Source organism: Eublepharis macularius, chromosome 11, assembly GCF_028583425.1.
Source record: "Eublepharis macularius isolate TG4126 chromosome 11, MPM_Emac_v1.0, whole genome shotgun sequence".
NCBI lineage: Eukaryota > Metazoa > Chordata > Lepidosauria > Squamata > Eublepharidae > Eublepharis > Eublepharis macularius.
The window spans coordinates 29,025,023-29,045,840 of record NC_072800.1 but is presented as its reverse complement, the minus strand read 5'-3'; the positions used below and the strand labels follow the sequence as shown (position 1 = coordinate 29,045,840).

Sequence of the window (20,818 nt, the reverse complement as noted above, 5' to 3'; positions counted from 1 at the left end):
TTATGCTAAAAAAATCTCAAAATTAAGGTTTTCTTGACTTGGTAATTCATCCACAGACATTGTAAAACCATGCAAATGTAAAGCCTCTCTGAAAAAGTACACAATTACATACTTAACAAGGATTTGCATGGGAAAAGTAAGATAGCTTGGAGAAAAACAAAGACTGCGCGGGTAATTTTGAATACAAGGATGGAGGGAAAAGGATTACAAACTCTGCTGTAGAAAACTGACTTGAGAAGAATTGCTTAAGAAGCTGTGATTTAAACAGGAGACTCTAAACATGCTTAGAAAGTGCATTTTAAAAAAGAGACCTCTCAAATAATTTGTATATACAAAACAAACAAAAAGCAAACAAAGCAGTATCAGTTACCTGCAATCATTCATTTAGTTATTTCAGGGAACGGTTCATAAGTTACTCCAAATACTTTTAAATTCACTTAGAGCCAAGACACACATGATGATGGCAATTCAGTTTGGATCTGTGGACAAGTAACTGTGCTGCAAATAGCAGCCACAGTGTAGGGAAAATATAGATTGGGGTTATAGTACTAAAGGGGGTATCTAACTCGTCCCTCACCCTCTCCAGGCTCCACCGCCAAATCTCCAGAAATTTTCCAAGCCGGAGTGGGCAACCCTACTGCGCATGTGTCTCTGCAAACTGGGTTGCCAGCTCCAGGTAGGGAAATTCCTGGAGATATTGGGGGTGAAGCTTAGAGATGGTGGGTTTGGGGAGGGAAGCTTTCTGTAGGGACGCTGATCTCTGTGGGCTGGAGACCAGTTGAGATCTCCAGGCCCCACCTGGAGGTTAGCAACCCTAAAGCCCCTGCTCCAACTCCTGTCCCTCTCCCAAGGTAGGGATTGCTCTGCCTCAAAACCTCCTACTCATGTTTTCACACGCTAACGCCCGTTTAAGATCTGTACACTAGGCGCTGTACATCACCTCCATTCCCCAGCGTTTAAAGTCAGTTTGGGACACATGCACCTTTCCAGGGGCGGGGGGGGGGGCGAATATGACCCATTGGACTTCGTGAGACTGAAGAGCGAAGCAGGCTGGCGAGCCTTTTCAGCCGGGAGAAAAAGAAGAAAACCATCCAGAGGGTTTTCTCGTCCGACTTCCCCAAAGAACATACGACGTTGATGGGAAGTTTGGCCGTTTCGCGCCACCGTAGCCGGCCACCCTCCTCTCCTGCCTCCACGTTGGCCGCGCGTGCGCAGTGATGCTGCGCGTTCACCTGCTGCTGGAGGGTGGGAGATCCATCCCGGAGGCTGCTGCTGCTGCGGGGGGCGGCCAGCGGGGTCTTGGCGGCGAGCGACGTCCGCGGCCAACAGCCTCCCCGCGCCCCGCTCTGCTTTGAAAGGCCGCCTGTGAGGGAAAGCGAAAGAGGCGGCCGGAGACCACCGGGCCGCTTTTAGCCAGGCCTTCCCGGCGACAGAGCGAGAGACTCGCCCGCCCCGGCGGCAGCCGCCTCTCCCTCCCGCGGCCCTCAGCATGTTCAAGAAACTGAAGCAGAAAATCAGCGACGAACAAACGTCGCCGGCGCCGCGGAGCCCCGGCAGCCACCTCCCGCAGGTAGGGGGTGAGAAGGGCGCCGACAGGAACGCGGCGCTCCGACTCGTGTGAGGGTCTGCGTGGCCCTGACGTAAGGCGGTAAACATTGCCCGCCCCCTCGGCCCGGCTCCGAGGGAAGGGCGGCCCGAGCGCGGCGGGACAAGGGCGCCGAGGGCACGGGGCGCCCGCTCGCAGCAAAACAGCGCCGGCCCGGGAGCCGTGCGCGTCTAGGGCAGCAAAAGAAAAGGGGAGCCCCGCGGCGCCCTTAAAGGAGCAGGAGGCTTACTCCAGCAGCTCGGTTCGCCCCGGAAGATCCTCTGGCGGGGCCGCGTTGGTCTGCAGTAAAAGAGCGAGATCCGGGCCCGGCAGCCCCTCGGAGACCAACTCGGTTCCCGGAGGATGAGCTTTCGCGAGTCAAAGCGCCTGTCTTCAGATGAGCAGCGAGCTCTGACTCGCGAAAGCTCGTACCCTGGAAATCTAGTCGGCCTCGAAGGGGCTGCTGGACCCGGATCTTCTTTTCCTTTATTCTTTCAAGTGCCCCTGGACTCCTGTTTTATTTTCCTGCGCTCTCGGTGTCTCACGCACACAGCAGCCTCGTGCCTCGATGTAGCCTGTGCATGTTTACTCGGGAGTAAGGCTCTGTAGTCTCGCTTCAGTGGACTTACAAGCTGGTGCCAATCTTACACACACGCACTACCAGGAAGTAACTCGCGCCAAGAAAGTCCTGTTGAGATTCGCTTCCGAGTTCCTGCAATGCAAGAAGCCAGCCTCTGTCACAAGTTACCTCTGGTGCTTGTGCCAACAGCGGTATATTGGCTTTCTTGGTCACTCCCTTGTGTAAAAAGCGTTTGTTTCAAATCTAGATCGTTAAAGGGCAGCATCAAACATGTAGGAGGCTCTTCTAATCATAAGTAATCACTACAGCTGCCTTTTTTCAGACAACCCCTGGTGAGTGGCAGGCGCAATGAATGTTGAAAATGGGAGGGGTAAAGTGCCATAGGCCACATTGGGATTGGTCAGGGAGGAACAGGAAGTGCAGTGCAGCTTCACTGATAGATGATCTGTAGCTTTTTAATGGCTCTTGTTAGTCTGAGTTGATAAGTGAGTAGGTAGATGGGTATTACTTCTATTATATCACCTTGATATCTTGGTATTATGGCAGAGCTTGCAGGCCCAGCTACATCTTACATAGGGTTGCCAGCCTTCAGGTAGTGGCTGGAGATCTCCTGGAATTACAACTGGTCTCCAGGCCACAGAGATCAGTTCACCTGGAGAAAATGGCTACTTTGGGGGGTGGACTCTATGGAATTATGCCATGCCAAGGTCCTTTCCCTCCCCAAACCCCACTGTCTCCAGGTTTCACTCCCCAGTTCTTCAGGAATTTCCCAGGTTGGAGCTGGCAATCCTAATCTTACATTGGAAATCTGTGACAGGTGCTTCTAGTGTGTGTTTTTGTTCCCCTAAAAAGTAGCAATGTGTGGAAGTAGCAGTTTGGCTCATTACCAGGCAGTGCTTGGTAAAAGAAGTTAATCTCACCCATACACATATTCCTAGACTGGAATTGTTCCCCTTGTAGTTAGCCTCGGGGCCACTTTGAGCCTCAAAGGGGATGATTCAAATAAGAAAAAAGTGCAGTGGAGGAGAGTTATTACTTTCCTTTGCCCAGCACTGAATTGTCCATTACTTGCAACTGTTTTTAGTGTCAGGAGATCTGGTAATAGATTTCTAATGTAACATGTAATTTGATCCTCAAGGGCTTGTTGATATAAGGAGATAAATATGTGTGTCCTCAGAGTAAGCCTACATAAAGGACGATCTTCTCTGTGATTCTTTAGTTACTAATGGTACAATGAAGCATTTTGGTAAAGAATTGTATTGGCTGTTTGTCAACTTCAAGGGAACCTTAATCAGTGCATTTGGTTTTTCTGCATAATTTAGCCAAGTTGCCAACATGTATTCATTTAAATAGCTACGATAACTTTTTGTGTACTATCTTCAGATCTCAAAATGTAATGTATTCCAAATGCAATTTAATGAAATTTCAGGTTTGGGTCATAATTTATTACTTCATGAAGGATTTTTCTTCAAACACCAAGGCTACAGTTTTGTTCTTAAGTGTGCATAGAATTAAAGCCTCAACCTCCTTATTTAGGAGTAAGCCCATTGCACCTAGTATTTTATTTAATAAATTACTCCTCACTTTTCTCCCTAAGGTACCCAAAGCAGTTTTCATCATTCTCCTGTCCTGCATTTTATCTTCACAATAACTGTGGGGTAGGTTAGACTAGCTTCTAGTACCCCCTTCTAGTACCCCCAGGTAAAGACTGTGTCTTTAGGATCAGGTTGTGTGTAATAAGTGTACATGTTTCATTGTGGTTGCTTCTTTTGCAGGACTCCTCTGTATCTTCACCACCAGATGCAAGGAGCAGAACATCTTCTCTTGTAGAGCAAAATGATGAAGGCACTTTAACACCAAACAGAGAGGTGGGTTGAAAACCAGTTTGTGTAAAATAATAAAGAAACCACGAGAGAAGGGATGTCTTAGAATGATGTGCAGCAGTGAAAAATTAGGAAAACATTCATGTTAAATATAATATGTGCCAAAAAAGATAATGCCACACGAATGATAAAAGATCTATATACAAAGCAAGAAGATAAATTCCCCAAATCCGTATGAAAGGGAAGCTGGAGTACAAAAGTTCCAATACTGACTTGTTTCCATTCAGTCTGCTGTTTCAGCATTATTGAAGATAAGGAGTTCTTAAAAGGGAAAACAGAGAGTGCCGTTTCATATAAAACCACAGTCCTTTCTAAAAGTGAAGTTTTCTTGAAACAGCCATAGCTTAAGGGAAAATTGTATTCAGTATCTGTGGCTAGAACTGGTTCACCTCCTGAGTAAAGATTCAAGAGGTACATATAACATTTCCCTACAAGGACTTTTTACTTCATATAGGATCTGAAACTCCCTGCCCTTACTTAAGGCCAATGCTAAAACATTTGGGCAGGATCAGAGCCCTTGCCATGATGTAAGTGAATCATGCTAGGCCTAATTCTGTGTGCAGAGACAAAAAGAAATCTGTTAATGTTGCAGTTCTGCTTACCTCTAAGATAACATCGTCAAAAGCAAAAGGTATGTGGACTGCAGGACCAGAGTTCTTGGTCTATAGTCATGTGTAGCACAAAAAGCTTTATCTGCAAATCAACATGTTTTTATTGTGACTGAAGCCAATTAGTATCCATTCTTGTTCATGAAAAACCATTCTTTAGAAGGTATACACTCAGAAACTTGAGAGTAAGAAAGGACACTTTTTCTCCTTGTAACAGTTCTAGAATTTTTAAAGGAAAAACCAGCGAGATTGGGAGTTTAATGGGAAATTTTGTGTTAAAGATACTTTCAGAGGTCTTTCATATGTTCCCTATTCTGTTTCAATTTGTAGCCCCAGTATTTATTATACTACCCTTAAGTACACATTTGTCATTTCTATTGCCTATTATTATTTCCTCTGAGAAAACTGTAACCAATTCTGATATAAACTTGTTTTGGTTAAATATTAACTGGACTAGTTTTTTCAGCTGTTTTTCTTTAGATGGCAGTCTCTTCCTTGCATCTCATATTTTCCCACAAATCAATGAAATGTTGTCAATGGAGTCATAATTTTGAAAACTACTGGAATGTGAAACTTTCACAGTCCTTAATGGGGTTCTTAGCTGAGAAGGCCACATTGGTAGGAACTATTTACAAATAGTAGAAGTTTACAGGGTTATTACTAGTTTTGCAGTAGAACATTCATTGTAAAGACTAAAGCCAGAAATTACCAATTTGCTGAGGAAATGAGAGTTTTTCCTACAATTCTGTACTGCTGAGTCACTAGTCTTTTTGGTTTGTGGATATGAATGTATTGAATTAGCCATGCACTATACCAATTTACAAAAAAAGAAGTTTCCATCTCCTGTTAGATAATTAGGTCTATTACAGCTGGATGTGTTCCACTCTTTCGACAACTCAGTGAAATTATTTTGGATCACTTCTTCAGTTGGAAGTGTTGTTTCTATTGATTCTTAAAAGGGTATACATGCAAAATCCCTCCTAGAATCTTTGAGTGTATGTCTGTATATGCACACTTTCAGAAGTTCTATTCCAGCTGCAAGGTCTTTCTTTTACCCTGTATTTTTTAAATGACTGGGTAATTGGTAAATGAAAAAGACACAGATTTCTGTAAGAGGGCTTTCATCAGTTGCCCTACTTTATCAGCTTTGTGGATGGTAAGCCTCTGATATTATCATTAGCTTTAGCTGCATTCACATTGCAGTTAAGATTATATTAATTTGAAAGACAGTGCGTTGCTATTTTTTCTATGGCTCCTATTTCTTCTTAATAGATTGTTCCTTTAAGAGAATAATGCACATCAAAATAGCTTCAAATGAACATGCAAGATGTTTGTAGAGAATCTGATAATGAAACTGATAGAGCTAGTGTTGTATAGTGGTTAGAGTATTGAACTAAGATCTGGGAGACAAAGACTTGAATCCCCATGCAGCCATGGAAACTTTCTGGATAACCTTAGACCACTTGCACATTCTCAGGGTAACCTACCTCACAGGGTTATTGAGTGGATAAAACTGAGAAAAGAAAAATTAAGTTGCTTTGGTTTCCCATTGGGGAGAAAGGCGGGGTATAAATAAAGTCAATAAATTTAGTTCTTGATGCTCATATGTAAATCATTTACCAGCTTTTTGTATTGTTTATGTTTTTTAAACTGTATAATTATGTAGGAAATATTTGTTGTTAACTTTAAATGGAATTATAAAGGCTATGCATTATGTTTGGAGCCTTTTGATCCCAAACTGTAGATAGTGTGCCTCTGTAGAGAGGACTGTTCTGTTGATTAATATGAAAATAAGAAGCAAATCCACTGCTTTGTTCACTTCCCCCATGCCCTCTGATTTAAATTTATCCCTTTATTGTTTGTTATTTATGTATTACTGTTGCTGTTACAAAGTTTCAGGCATTCTTCTATATGAATTTTACATAGTACAATGGTTAATGTGAGATTAGGACTGGGAAATCCCATGTTTACATCCCCAAATGACCGTTAAGCAGTATGGATAACCTTGAGGAATTTCCTTTCTTTCAGCCTAGTTTACCTCACAGAATTTTGTGGATAAAATGGGGAGGGAAATCCATGGACCCTACCCTGAGTTCCTTGGAGAAAACGCAGGATAAAAATGTAATAGATTGCTGGATCATGTGATGCTACAATTTGCATTATATTCTAGCTGTATAAAAATAAGAATAGAATTTGGTTAGTGGGACCTGTGACTGTGAGCCCAGACATATTTTGGTCTCGTGGTAAACCAATATTTAGAAATGTGTATTTACAGCATGTTTGTCATTGTAGTGTTATGATAGTATTAATATTTTGGCTTAGATCCAAAAGGTTCCATTAGGTTGTTAACCTTCCTTCCTCTTGAAACAGTAGAGTTAGTTATGAAGAGCTCTGAACACACATGTCATCTCAGAAAAGCAGCCTAATGCATATCTGATGCACAGAGTCTAAGATATTACCTGAAGTGCTTCCTATGTTGTCAAAATCTTAGAAACTGTAAAGCGAATTAACCTTTATACATAAAGGCAAAGACACTGGGACTCCTTGCAACTCCCTCTCCCAGTGTTCTGTTTGTGTGTCTGTGTGTTCGTGTGTTCATGTTGCTGCCATCTTTCATTTAAAGTTTGTTGTAGAGATTAGAAGACATTGAGGTAATGCTTGTTCTGCTATATGAGAGTCAGATTTTTATAGTTTCTTAAATCTGGGGTAAAGAGTTCTTGAAATCATAATTTAGGATAGATCTGTGTCATACAGTGCCATTGTAAGCAGAGTTCCACCCTTCTGAGTCCACTGTCAGCAGGCTTAGAAGGGTGTAGCTCTGTGCAGGATGGCACTGATAGTCTCTTATCCGTAGTTATGTGTCCCCAGTCCCCATTAATACTGTTAAGTGCATACTGAATGTTCTCAAAATGCTGCGTAAAGAATAAGACAGTTGCAGTTATAACTTAACACTGCTCCTTTAAATCTGTCTGATTTAGGGCAAAATGCACAACTGAGTCCTTTTTGTACATTAGGAGCTGAATCTTATTTTTCATTGATATAACACATTATTGGTATCTTTTTTAAATTAAGGTAGATTTATTAAAATGAATTTGAAACTGGAGATTAAGATTCTTCTAAAAAGCTCATTAGTTAATTTACACGCAGAAGCAGAAAATCTTTCTGAGTAGATTTAGGTAAGAACATATTTCCTCTTTTGTTTAAAAAGAGGTTTATACTTTTCCATATGACTACCTGGGGTTTTTTCCCCTGATAACATGTAATGGGCACCTCCATTGATAATTATAGATATCTTCAGCAAGATTAATTCCATAGCTGCAAGATATATCGTGGTAGGATCCTTTTATCCGTGTTGTATGTAATATATATTATATCTATTTAATAACAACAACATTTGATTTATATACCGCCCTTCAGGACAACTTGCCCACTTAGAACAGTTTACAAAGTATGTTATTATTATCCCCACAACAAAACACCCTGTGAGGTGGGTGGGGCTGAGAGAGCTCCAGAGAGCTGTGACTGCCCCAGGGTCACCCAGCTGGCCTCAAGTGGAGGAGTGGGGAATCAAAACCGGCTCTCCAGATTAGAGTCCCGTGCTCTTAACCACTACACCAAACTGTAATTTGTATTATATATGGTTAAGTGAAGATTCTTCTACCATAATTTGCATGTCATAAACAGGAACCCTAAAGTATCAAAATAATTCCACATATATTTGTAAATAAAATTAGAATATACAATAGTGTATATTCATACTAAGTTAAAATAGGATCAGTTTCAATTTTTTAAAATCTCCTCATGCCCATCTTTATATATACCATGGCTGGTTTGATTGTTCTAATCACCTTTGAATGTGTTCTGTTCATGCATTTTTCTTGGAAGTGTTGCACTCTTTGGCTGCTGTTATTAAGCATTATGCAAAAACGTGATGGGCGAGGAAAAACTTTGAACATGCTTTTGTGACCCTCCCCCCTTTACCTTATTACTTTGTTTTTATTTTCCATCTTCTTGCTTTTTTGCACTGAGTGACACAGCTGCTAGCTGGGATGATAGCAGAGCCTGCTTTTCTTTCTGAGTATACTGTCTTTGCTTTGGATCCCACCAAACGACCTAAACCAAAGAGTCAGAGTGTGGTGAGTCTCTCCTCTCCCCCGTCCTTCACAGTAATGACTTTGGCTGGGACAAGAGGATTCTGTAATTCTAGAAGGCAAAACTGGTTTTGCTTTTGGTTAACTGAAAGCATACTAAGTGATCTGCTGCTAACACTGCACTAAAAAGCTTGGCCATATTATGGGCTAATTCATGGCTGGAAAACTGGATAACAAAAGCTTAATTTAACATTAAAAATTAACCTTGCTTTTTAGTTTCGCGATTCACCACAAAATGTGTTGTGCTTTGTTACTGGAGAGTAGCAATCCATTCCCTCCATTTATTTTAGTTTTGGTAATTGTTTTGAAAAGTTAGACAAAGTTTTTGGTATACGTGGTAGTGCTGAGGAATAATTGTTTTTCATCTCTTTCATGAAGAGTAACATTATGGATGCGGTCAGAAGATAAAAAAATGAGGTCAACCACTTAGAAAACATGGTTTTTTAAGGATTCATTTTCTATTATTTTTCACTTCTTTATCCCTACAAAACAACTTTTATACTTTAGATTAATTGTATTGCTGGATTCCTGGTAATAAAATTTTTCCTTAGGAGTTGATCGCTATTTTATTTCTTATGTTCAGTTAGTGTCCTCATCAGAGGGAAAGAAAATGAGGTCAAAATAGATAAAATTTCTGGAAATTTTGAAGCTATGGTGGGTAAAGGATTTTTTCTAGGTGTTATATTTTTTGCATGGGTTTTCTTTGTTTTGTGGAAAAATTGGACATTTGAGGAGAAATGGAAAAATATGCTGTCACAAACCCGACTTGGCTCTCAGCATCCCTTGTCCATCCTGTTCTACCCTTGCTGCATGGGATTCCACCTTGCACTCCGGAGTTGGTCAAGAATCAAGAGTTTGGTGTTTACAGCCTTACTTTCCAGCCCCTGATCTTTTCTGGTACTAGCTGCCATCATCAAGACAATTTCTTTGATTATTATCTGTGATTCTGGCTTCTTTGAAGACTAGAACTCAATCTTTCTGTGTCTTTTTGTGAGTATAAAAAGGAAGCCTGTGGCTTTCCTTCCCCACTTTCTCTCTCAGTATTCAGGTGCTGTCCTTCAACACCAGATTCCTCTGGGTAGCCTAACAAAGCAGTATTAGGCAAAATGTGAGTGAGATTTTGTTTACAGTTTACAGAAACCTCCCCAAAGACCTTGAGTGTAATAAAACTTTAATAACTAACCAACCATAAATCCTAGAAAATCCATATACTTGGGAACGATCTGTAAGTAGAATTAGGCAGAACACTTGGAAAGGAATCAAATGGTAAATTGTTAACTAATCTTTACTTACAGCCTCTACATTCCCCTTCCTGGGAATGGGTCCCAGGCAGAGGGCATCTTGACAGAGCCTGACATTACAATCTTGCACAGAACTACTGCCTAGGCTAACGTATTTATGGACTTTTCTGAACTCAGACAGAATTTAGGTTGCAGGCTCAACGTTTCTGCAAATGTTTGCATTAAAGGAACTTAGCCCACCTCATGGGAAGCCAGTAACAATCCATCAGGTCACTTTGACAGCTTAGCCCCAACTGTTCAATTGAGACTGGGGTTCAATTTCCTTTCCCAGCTCAGCCAATCATCACATACCTGTCCCACTCTGCCTGGAATGTAACTAGGATTTAATTGCCCCTTCCATCCTATAAGCTTGTGTTATTCTAAGAGCATATTTATCTTTTCCTAACATATGAAATGCTTACTTTCCTGTCAAACCTAAATCTGTTTTGCTACGTTGACAAAATAAAATATAAAATAATTAATGTAAAAATTATATTAAGTCGCATTTTATGGAATTTAAAAGTACAACTGCCATAGTTTTCTACAAGCAAAATTGGAAATATATCCAATAATAAAGTGAGTAAAACCTTGTCTTAAAAAGCATTTCACTAATTCCAAAAGAAGAAGAAAAAAAATAATTCGATACATTTTTTCAAGGTATTCCGAATTTACCATGAAAAAGATGGGGGTGGGAGGTCCTCAGACTTTCATGCTATATATGTTGAATGAGTTAAAAAAAAAGCATTTCAGTCATTTCAAAGAAAAAATACTTGAATTGAGGGGTTGGGAGGGGTCCTCAGAAAAAAAATCAGTCCCTCCCCTAATTTTTTCTTACCCCCCCTTGCACCTTCGCCTCTCAAGGTCAAGGGATCATAGAAGAAAAAAAGTTTAATTAAATATTGAAAGTGAAGTTATTTTCAGTTTTCTCTTACTCTATGCAGGATACAGGTTGTTTCCCAGATATTGTGATTCAGACAAGTCTGTTTTATCATCTTCTGGTAGTTTAACATCAAACAGCTTTGAAGCATGCAAAAACATGGCATTTGGGTATAGCACTTCTTGTTTGCTCACTGCTGAAACCAAATTAATATGGTGGCAGAGGAGTGTTCCCTACTTGTGGCTCTTTCTTTGAATTGTTGGGCTGACGGTACTACAGAACATTAAATGAATCTCTGGATAAACGTTCAGGTGAGGAGCTGTGTTGGTCTGTAGTACAAGAGCAAGATTAGGGTCCAGTAGCACCTTAAAGACCAACTAGATTTCCAGGGTATGAGCTTTCGAGATTCAAAGTTCCCTTCCCTTCTGATGAAAGGAACTTTGACTCTTGAAAGCTCATGCCCTGGAAATCTAGTTGATCGTTAAGGTGCTGTGGGACCTGAATGCAGAAACTTGTTAGTTTTCTTGCATGTACTGGGCAGTATTCTGGTTTTGTAACTTAGGTGTTTTTTTTTTGTACGCTGGAAACTGACTGTTCAAACCAAGCTTGATTAACCGGTTTAGGACAGATTTATACATGAATGATTGCATCCTCATATTGAATCAAAGTCCTAAAAAAAGAGATACACATTGCTCAGATCTTATTTTGTAACTCATTACCATTTAGGTGGATACTTTTCTAAAGATATCTTAAAATAATGATTAACTGAAGAAGATACCATATTGTTTTAAACCATTATACTGACTGGTCAAATAGAAGGGTTTGCTGAGCAAGTTCAGTTAAAATGAATGGGAGCTACAAAAGCACAGAATAGCATTATTGTGTATATTGATTTCAGTGGGGATTTCACAGGAAATCTTGCTGTAATTACCTATATCAGGTCCTGTCTGTGCCAAGAGAAAGACAGACTTAGAAAAACTAGCAACAGAGCCAATTTTTTAAAAAATGGGCTCTAGAAAACAGAGCACAGGAATGCTGGGCTTGCCGCAGCGGCAGCCTCCGGAGGGACGAATTGGCTTGCCTGGACTTGCCACAGCGGCGGCACCCTCTGGAGGGACAGGCCAGCTCGCCTGGCATTCTCGCAGAGGCAGCACCCTCTGTAGGCAGTATTGGCTACAACGCAGGTTTTATCCTGGCACTCCTGCGCAAGTGCACCAGGATAAAAAGTGCATTATTGCCAATGCAGCTTGCCTTTTATATAGAAAGATAAATCCATATGTAGAACTGAAATGTTACACTTATATTAAATTAATAGAATATTGAATCCAGTGATTCTGTTCCTCGAAGGTGCAGCTTGCTTCAGAGGAAGGCTGAACCAAGAGTAGAATGGAACCTTAGGATCCAGTCCAGCATTTGAGGTTTTTTGTATTGCATGTTTTGTATTTATAGAAGAGATGAGGATAGACCACACATTTTTTAAAAAAACCTTCCATCGATGTTGGGCCTTTAAGAAAATTATGAAACTTTTGAATTGTTGATTTCAATACTGAAATGCTTTGGTTAAAATTGGCTATTTTCCTTTTAGTCAAAACTATACCATGAACAAGCATCTACATTGTTTTAAAAGAGTTATTTTAAACAGCACTGTATTTCAGTCAGTTGTGGTTCCAAGAAGATGTTACTGAATATACACTAGTCCTTAAAACCTTTTTTGGTTGTTCGTTTACTTTTCAGGCCATAAATACGATACCCTAAATTGTGAACATAGCATGTTAAACAAAGTGATATACCTGAAGTCTTACGGTATTGTATGATTTGTTACCTTATTGTTTATGGTGGTAAATAACCATCTTTTATATGTGAGAAATCCTAGATAATTTAGACCTCTGTGAAATAAGTTTGGACTTCACTTGAGAGTACTGATATTGATGATTTTACTTTAAAGAAGCATTTCACCGGATAAAGGTGAAAGGCAGATCCTGAAGACAGTTGTGAAATTACAGTGTTTAACGGTAGAGATGCTAAATTTCATAGGCAGCTAAATAGTACTGTATGTGGTAGAGCAGTATAATCGCTTACAACCAGGCAGTATGTATTTGTTCACTTCTAGTTGTTTTCTGCTGTTATGAGGCCCTGTCTTTATTTTCTTCTGTGAAGTACAATGCCCCCTGCAGGGACTCTTCTGCTCATAAAAAGGGATTCGGATAGCTAGAACTTTGATTGCCAGTTAATTTTCAAGAGTCTTATTAAGGAATTACTTCTATATGTAATATTTTAAGAAGAGCATTGTGCTATATTATACTTATCATGCTAATCCATGTAAACACAGCTGCTTCATAGTTTTATATATTACAGGACACTGATTCAGAATTTTTAACATGCTTGTGTCAGTTTGCATGACATCTTAATAAGTAATTGTAAAAGTAACTTTACTAATAATGTTGCTTTATACAATACAAATCAGCTACTTAGGGCATTCTATTATTGTTCAGCTAATGATGTTTTTCTTTTTCTCCCTCTCTAGCATGTATCTAAGCACACAGTTTCCAGTCCTAACAGTAGCGAAAATGAACAGTCTTCTCCCCAGGTTTGCAGCAATTATCCTCTTTGGTAGCTATTTCTTAATTTAGCTTGAAGGTTTATGGTTGCATTATCTCCTAAGAACCGAGGTAACCAAATGGTTTGATATTTGAATGTAGTAAGGTCTAAGGATTATGACTGCTCGTATTTAGTCGTAAGAAATATAATTTTTTAAATGTTCCAAATAGGTTTAATGTCTTAACTCCTGAAGCTCAAGACAAACTCTGTGGCTTTATTTTGTCTAGAAAATATATGCTAGTTTTAAATATCAGAATTTAGTAAGATATTAAAGGAGTATCTATGCGTCATAAATTGGATAGTAAATTATTTGCAGAGGTAAACTGCTTGTGATAGTGAAACATTATTATGTAGATGCAGAGGAGTTAGCCGTGTTAGTTGTAGTAGCAAAATCAAAAAGAGTCCAGTAGCACCTTTAAGACTAACCAACTTTACTGTAGCATAAGCTTTCGAGAATCACTGTTCTCTTCATCAGATTATTATGTAGGTCAGTATATTTTCTTAGCTGTATCGTATATTGAAGAAATCATGCTTTAGAAAATAATTGTTTTGTTTATTTACAGCCTAGTGATGCCCAGTCTTTTGCACAAAAGCTTCAGCTTCGGGTTCCTTCGATGGAGTCATTGTTTCGAAGTCCATTAAAAGACTCTTTGTTTCGCACCTCTTCTAAAGAGTCTTTGGTGCGGACTTCTTCAAGAGATTCATTGAACAAACTCGATTTGGATTCTCCAGGGCCCACATTTGATCCACCGTCTGATGCTGAAAGTGAAGCAGAAGAATTGCCAGGAAATCTGGACAGCTTGCCTAAGGAGCAGTTGCTGCAACGTTTGCGTAGGATGGAACGCAGTTTAGGCAGCTACAGAGGAAAGTACTCAGAGGTAGAAAAACATACCTTGTAAACCATTTGCAGTATACAGTTAGTGTATACTGATTCTTGTCTGTCTGTCTGTCTTTGTGTGTGAGAGAGAAATGCATATTTTATGCATTACTATGAAAAGCCATTTCTCTGAGATCTGGCACTTTATAGGGCATTAATTTCCAGTGTGATGCCCACAGACATTGTTGTATCTGTCAGTTTGCTTCCTAGCTTGCTCGCTTCTTAAGGCTCTGGGATAATAATCTGCATGGCACAAAAGCTTCTGGTTGTGCTTTGTAAGCCACCTTCTCTTAGAAACTGAAACCAAATATTATTGGTTTTGCAAAGCAAAGAGCCAGTCCTGGCTTTCCTCTGCCTCTTTGGAGCAGGAGGTTCTTCAGAAGAGCCTCAAAACATCACTTTTGCATCTGCAGGAAGTACCATCTTGGAAGCAGTTGCCTGTACCAAAGGAAGATGCTTAGCTTTGGACTTTCCAATGTGACACACACACCCCTCCATTTTGTGATTGGCTTTGCTCCCATGACAGCTATTTTGGAATTGGCTCCGGCCCCATATCAGCTATTTTGTGGTAATGCCCAGTACCCTTTCACAGAATTCCAGAAGGGTCCACAGGATGAACAAAGTCAGAGGTCTCTGCTGTAGTTCGTCTGAGGAATGGGACTATGCGGATGAAGTATGAAACCATCCACCTAAGGCTGACTTGTTTCTCACATAGGATTGCGTTGTAAGGGTAGGATCCCATGGAGGACTTCTGCAGATGGAAGGGAATTTCCATTCATGGAATGTCACTTCCTCACCTTCCCCTCTTGCTTCATCCCCAAATGCCCCCTGAAATGCTGTTCCTTAGGGAGAGGCGACCTCCCACAAACAGCATGAGGAAGGAATAGGAGGGCTGCTGGCGGTGGGGAGGAGAATCAGTGACACCCCCCCAAGCCATGGAAATTCTCTGTGGGATCCAGCTGCACATCTTGTGCTTATGTCCTTCACTATTAAAATTACAGTTTGTGTTTGCACAGATGTATTAAAAAGGCATAAATGCGATGTACCTTGCAGAAGGCTTTCTGCTTTGGAAATTGTTCTATTGTAATTACATCAGTAATCATGTGGTAGTAATAAAACAGTAACAGCAGATTCAAAGGGTGGTGGCACATTACTGATGAAAAGCTAGAGTAGTGGACTTTTGTTTATTTATTAACTATATTTTTATTATGGCCCTTCCTTGCTGCTTAAAACAAAGTTGTTTCTCAACTCCTTTTACTTTCAGCATTTTGCTTCTCTCTCTTCTCCATCTGCTGTCCTCTTTCACCTTGCTCCCCCCCCCCCTTCACTCCTGTTCCAGCATTCTGTGGACTCTGTAGCAACAAAAAAATTTATCACTCAACATTCTTCTCTGAGTTCCTTTTTATATAAAGTGCACTGCATAAAGTTAACTAAATTACTTGACTAAATTAGATTTTATAGCAACCAATTTTGATTGAGTTGGTCTTAATTGTCATTTGTGCTTCATTTATGGTTTCCAGCTGGTCACTGCCTATCAAGCTGTGCAAAGAGAAAAGAAAAAGTTACAGGTAAATAAAAAAAAATCATGGGGAATTACACAGGCATTTTTTTATAGTCCCAAGTTTTGCTTTCAATTAAAAAACACCTTATGATTGCCTAATACTTTGATGTGGAGACATGGCAGAAACCTCACATACGAACAACTGTTAACATTTTGAATGTATTGAATATATTTTGAAAAGACTTGTTTTATTTTTTTTTTATTATTATTTTAGGGAATATTGAGCCAGAGTCAAGATAAAGCACTTCGCAGAATTGGAGAGCTGCGAGAGGTAACCCATAATTGCATTTGCACATGAAATTTTCTGACAAAAATTTAAGAATTTATACTGTGCGCATGTTTGTTGTTTATAATCACAAATAAACACTACATTTTCCTGTGGCAGGCACTGTCTTTCATAAAATATTTGTGTCCACTCCTATGTTATCTACAATAATTCCTCTGAACTAAAAACTAGCCTCCATGTGTTGTCCTATGTAAATTCTACAGGCACTAAATATGCAAGAGGGGGGCCTGCATGGTTTCAGTAGAGAGGAAAATACTCACCCCCTCTATGCTTAAATTGAATAATGTCCGTGGAATTAATCATGTGTAAGTAGTTCAGAGTTCGCAGCATTACTTTCTGTGTATGTGATTATCCGCACAAGCCTAAGCAGGTTTACATAGAACCCTGCGCAAGTCAATGCAGTGGGGGTTGCTCCCAGGAAAGTATGCTTGGGATTGCACTAATTCTGTTTTATAAATGTGAGATGATAATAGCATCAGTAGTAGTACTTTACATTTTCACTCTCATCTTGTTCATTCCTTAAGGTTTGATATTTGTATAGAGTCTTATGTGAGTCTGTATTTAGGCTAATTAATAAAATACAGTGAACTTTGATTATCTGATTGATCAAGTATCATGGCAGTGAGTTAGGATTTCCTTGTTAAGATGACCAAATTAAAGGTTATCTAAGACCCCTGCTCGCTGCCATACCTACTTTTCTCAGTTCCAGTTAGGATAAAACCTGGTTGGTATAACTTTAATAAATGTTAGTATTTAGAATTCAAAGTATTTAGAGATCAAAATATTTATACTTACCAAACAAGGCTAAAGTATTAAAAGTATTTCACCACTGTATATTGCTACTGTAATTCTTGGTTCTTATCAATATTCACGCATGTAGGTGTTGGTTCACCTCAGAATGAAGCCGTCCAGGTGAACCAGTAGTGTATAAACAGATGCAATGACATCACCGAGTTCTGTCACCCAACTTGTTCTATCAGGTTCCCATAACCTCAGTACTCTTTTATAGATAGGAAGTGTGTCTCTTAAATTACTTAAGCCAGATTAATGGATATCTTTCTGGCTTGAGTTAATTTAGGTTGCTCAATTCTTACATGATTTAAGAAGGAATATAGGTGCAGTTCCTATGGCTTAAAGACACTTTCATTGGTGGCAATTCCCCCTTCCTACTGCAGACCCCCAAACATTTTGTTTGGTAGGGTCCCTTTATCCTCATGAGCAGAATTCCTGGGTGCTCAGCGGGAGACAGGAAAGTCCAGTTCTGCAAGCATTAACCAATACAACAGTAGGGCATCACATCTGATAAGATTCACACTAAGTTTGTGCATGGCTAATAATCTTCACGAAGGTGCTTGTGGCTTTCTTTGCCTAACAGTGTTTTTTAAAGAAAATTATTTGCTTATGATTACAAAATTGTCCTTTTTCTTTTTACCATGTGGAATCTTTGTGGAGATTCTTACACCTTTTTTGTTAAGCAATCTTTTTGTTTGTTTGTTTAAGAATATATATTTTTAAAATTCCCATAATAATTCCTGTGTTTTTGATATGGAATGTAATTCAGAAAAGCACATACTTGCAGTTAATGACTTAAGGTTTAATGTAGGTTCTAAGCATAGAGGCCAAAGTGTTTTTTTTTCTTATTCTTGCCTTTCAAGATCAAATTGCACGGCAAGAAGCTAGATCTTAGTTGTGTTCATCACACTAGTTTTCAGAATACTGAATACTGCATAGGATTACCAACTAGACATAAAAACATGGCCAGGCCCACTCCTTTGCATTCTGTGTCAGTTTCATATGCATGAATTAGCAAGTGAAGCTTTTAATGGCACTGAGATAAACATGGCTTTTTTCTAATTGCTGCATCCTTAAAAAAAGTATTCTGTCTTGAGTGTGGCAATGCAAACTGAGCTTTTGTAGCTTCTACAGGAATGTGGAAACATTTGCTGTCTTCTGAGATTTTTTAAAACTTGATATAAGCAAATGTACGCATTAGCCATTGTGACCGTGTTCCACAAGATTTTTTGCCAGTTTTCTGCCTCCCCACTGCAACTGGGTTTCTAAGCAGAAATTACAAAGGTTTAAGGGGATGGAATCTGGGCCTGGGTATAAACCCACCCAAGGCCATATCAGTAACTGAGGAACAACGTAGGGAGAAGATGGTTAATTTTCAAAGTAATAAGTAGAAAGTATCTAAAAGGAGACACACAAAATCTTAATAGATTGAAAAATCATAAATCTTAAAAAGTAATAAGGAGATTTGTGGTGTCAGATTTTAAATAGTACAAATTGAGGGGGGAGTGGAGCAGGTGAACTTTTATAGCGAGGTTGTCACATATGAATACATCACTCTGCTGCAATTTTGTTGCACCCTAGATGATGGTGATGATGATGATGACGACTGCACTTATATACCGCTCTTCTAGACAGATTACTGCCTCACCCAGTGCGGTGAACAAGTTAGTGTTATTATTATTCCCACAATACAGCTGGGGAGCTGGGGCTGAGCGGAGTGGCTTACCCAAGGCCACCTACTGAGCTCATGGCAGTAGTGGGATTTGAACCAGTAGAGTGCTGATTTGCAGCCAAACCACTTAACCTATTAACCACTGTTAAGTGGTTAAGATCCAGGAATATTGTAATATTTGAAAGCGAAGTATTTTAGGCATTTTATTCCAGTGAATGAATGTGGATTTTTGAATGAGTGTTTACTGTAGTTTAAGATGCAGGCCTCCAAGAGAATAAAGAGGGGGTCTGGATGGGTGAGCAAAGTGTGTTATGATTGGATGGTGGCTGTATCTTAGAGGACAGAGTGAACGGCAGTTTAGTCAGAGTTCTGAGGGAAAGAGTTCAGTGCATTGTTGAAGCACTGTGGAGAGCTATTCTGGGGAAAGAGTGAGAAGGAGTAAAGTGCTGTAGGAAGTCTGTCTCTTCTTTTCTTTGTGGATAATATTAGCATAAGTGGCAACTGAGGGAAAATAAGTTTGTGACTGAGTTTGTTTAGAAACATTTGAAAATCTGTACCTATCTTGAAATCAGAACACTTACGAACTACTCTGACATTAGTGTGCTTATGAAATACTCTGAAGCCATTATGCACGTATACTTATAAATAAACCCTATTTCTATTTAAGAAAAACATTTTTATCTAGAATAAAGTGTCCCCTTTTACTTCGCAGCCACCCCCCACATGCTGATTGTTCACTCATTCTACCAAATTTAATAAAGCCTTCCTATACTACAAGTCAAACTGAGAGACCAAAGGTGAAAATCATGTGGGAAGACTAAGGGAGGCAGCATAATAGAGGCCATTTCAAAGCTTTATAGTGAGGTGCTGTTACAGGAATTACATACCACAGGCCTCATAAGGGGAGCAAAATGCCATAAATACTGTAATAGGTTTTTACACTCACCCAGAGGACCTGAACCAAAGATCCTGATACCTGTACAGAAGCATTAATCCACAGTTCTGTTAAACTAACTGTTCAGTAACCACTCACTCTCTTTCTCAACTTCCAACTGCTCAGTCAGTAACTGACTAAAACTCCCAACTGTCAGATCTTAGACCTTTCCCTGTACTTCATTCCCATGGGCAGTTTTAGAGGGCTGGGGTACATTTCTGTGCTCTTCTGGTTACAGAAGCTTCAATTGGAAATTTAAAAATTTCAGTTGTCTGCAACTAGTGATATGGGTAGATTTTTTTCCAGAAAAACTTATACTGTTATATTATTCCATGGAAAAATTACACTCCGTGTATGTAAATATAGTCTATCTGTAGTTGTCAGGTGTGTTGTGCTGCAAATCAATTTCGTTAGATGGGCTAAATATGGGAAATGAAGCATGCACAAATTACGTAAGCTATAAGTTCAAAACTTCTTTGAGGTTCTTACACTTGTATATGGTCCATGCTTTTACATGACATATTTGCCTTCTTTATTATTTAAATTGGATAATTTTCTGATTCAGTTTTTTCCAGAACATGTGGATCACTATCTGCGACCCTGTTCCTGTAAATTAGATTAGTTGGTATAAAGCTTGCACCAAGATTGAGAAATGCTGATAATCTTTGTGGAGGTGCTTATTCCTTGTATTTATTTTTGTGCACCCCTATTAATACAATTATTTGTTCTGAATTACAAAAGTTAGCTTTGTCTACCCCCACCTACCATCTCTGTGGAGATCCTTACTGCCTTATTTGTGCATTAATATTGTTAGTTGATTTATGTACATTATTTATAGTCCACCTTTCTTGCTGCGACTCAAGATGAAGCAGACAGTGTAGGGCAATATGGTCAACAGCTAGAACATTTAATAAATAATACAATAGGTAAGGATTGCAGAAAAAACAAACTGAAATCTGATACAGAGCTGAAGATGGAGTTGAAACAAAACATATGCAAATTGACATAATATATTACGAAACATGGAAACAATCCAGTAGGAGCATACTTAAAGGAACAGACAGTACACAGTACTATAGTCTACAGTCGTTATCCCTTTCCAATTGATCTTTCTGAATCATTTCCTTACAGCAT

General features: G+C 39.5%; 1 protein-coding gene across 4 annotated transcripts in view; it reads left to right on the top strand.

The window, feature by feature from the left end:
- Nucleotides 1-1,215: 1,215 nt before the first annotated feature.
- The window catches only part of GOLGA4 (golgin A4), a 64,846-nt gene continuing 45,243 nt past the window's right edge, over nt 1,216-20,818 (top strand). The window contains exons 1-7 of one of the 4 annotated variants that reach the window (XM_054991879.1): nt 1,216-1,570; nt 3,941-4,033; nt 8,694-8,792; nt 13,489-13,551; nt 14,126-14,440; nt 15,960-16,007; nt 16,215-16,271. In XM_054991879.1, the coding sequence (XP_054847854.1) occupies nt 1,490-1,570; nt 3,941-4,033; nt 8,694-8,792; nt 13,489-13,551; nt 14,126-14,440; nt 15,960-16,007; nt 16,215-16,271 (756 nt within the window). In that variant the 5' untranslated portion in view covers nt 1,216-1,489. Of the gene's footprint in view, nt 1,571-3,940; nt 4,034-8,582; nt 8,793-13,488; nt 13,552-14,125; nt 14,441-15,959; nt 16,008-16,214; nt 16,272-20,818 lie in introns of those variants that run through there. The other 3 variants (XM_054991875.1, XM_054991877.1, XM_054991878.1) reach the window with 3 other exon arrangements.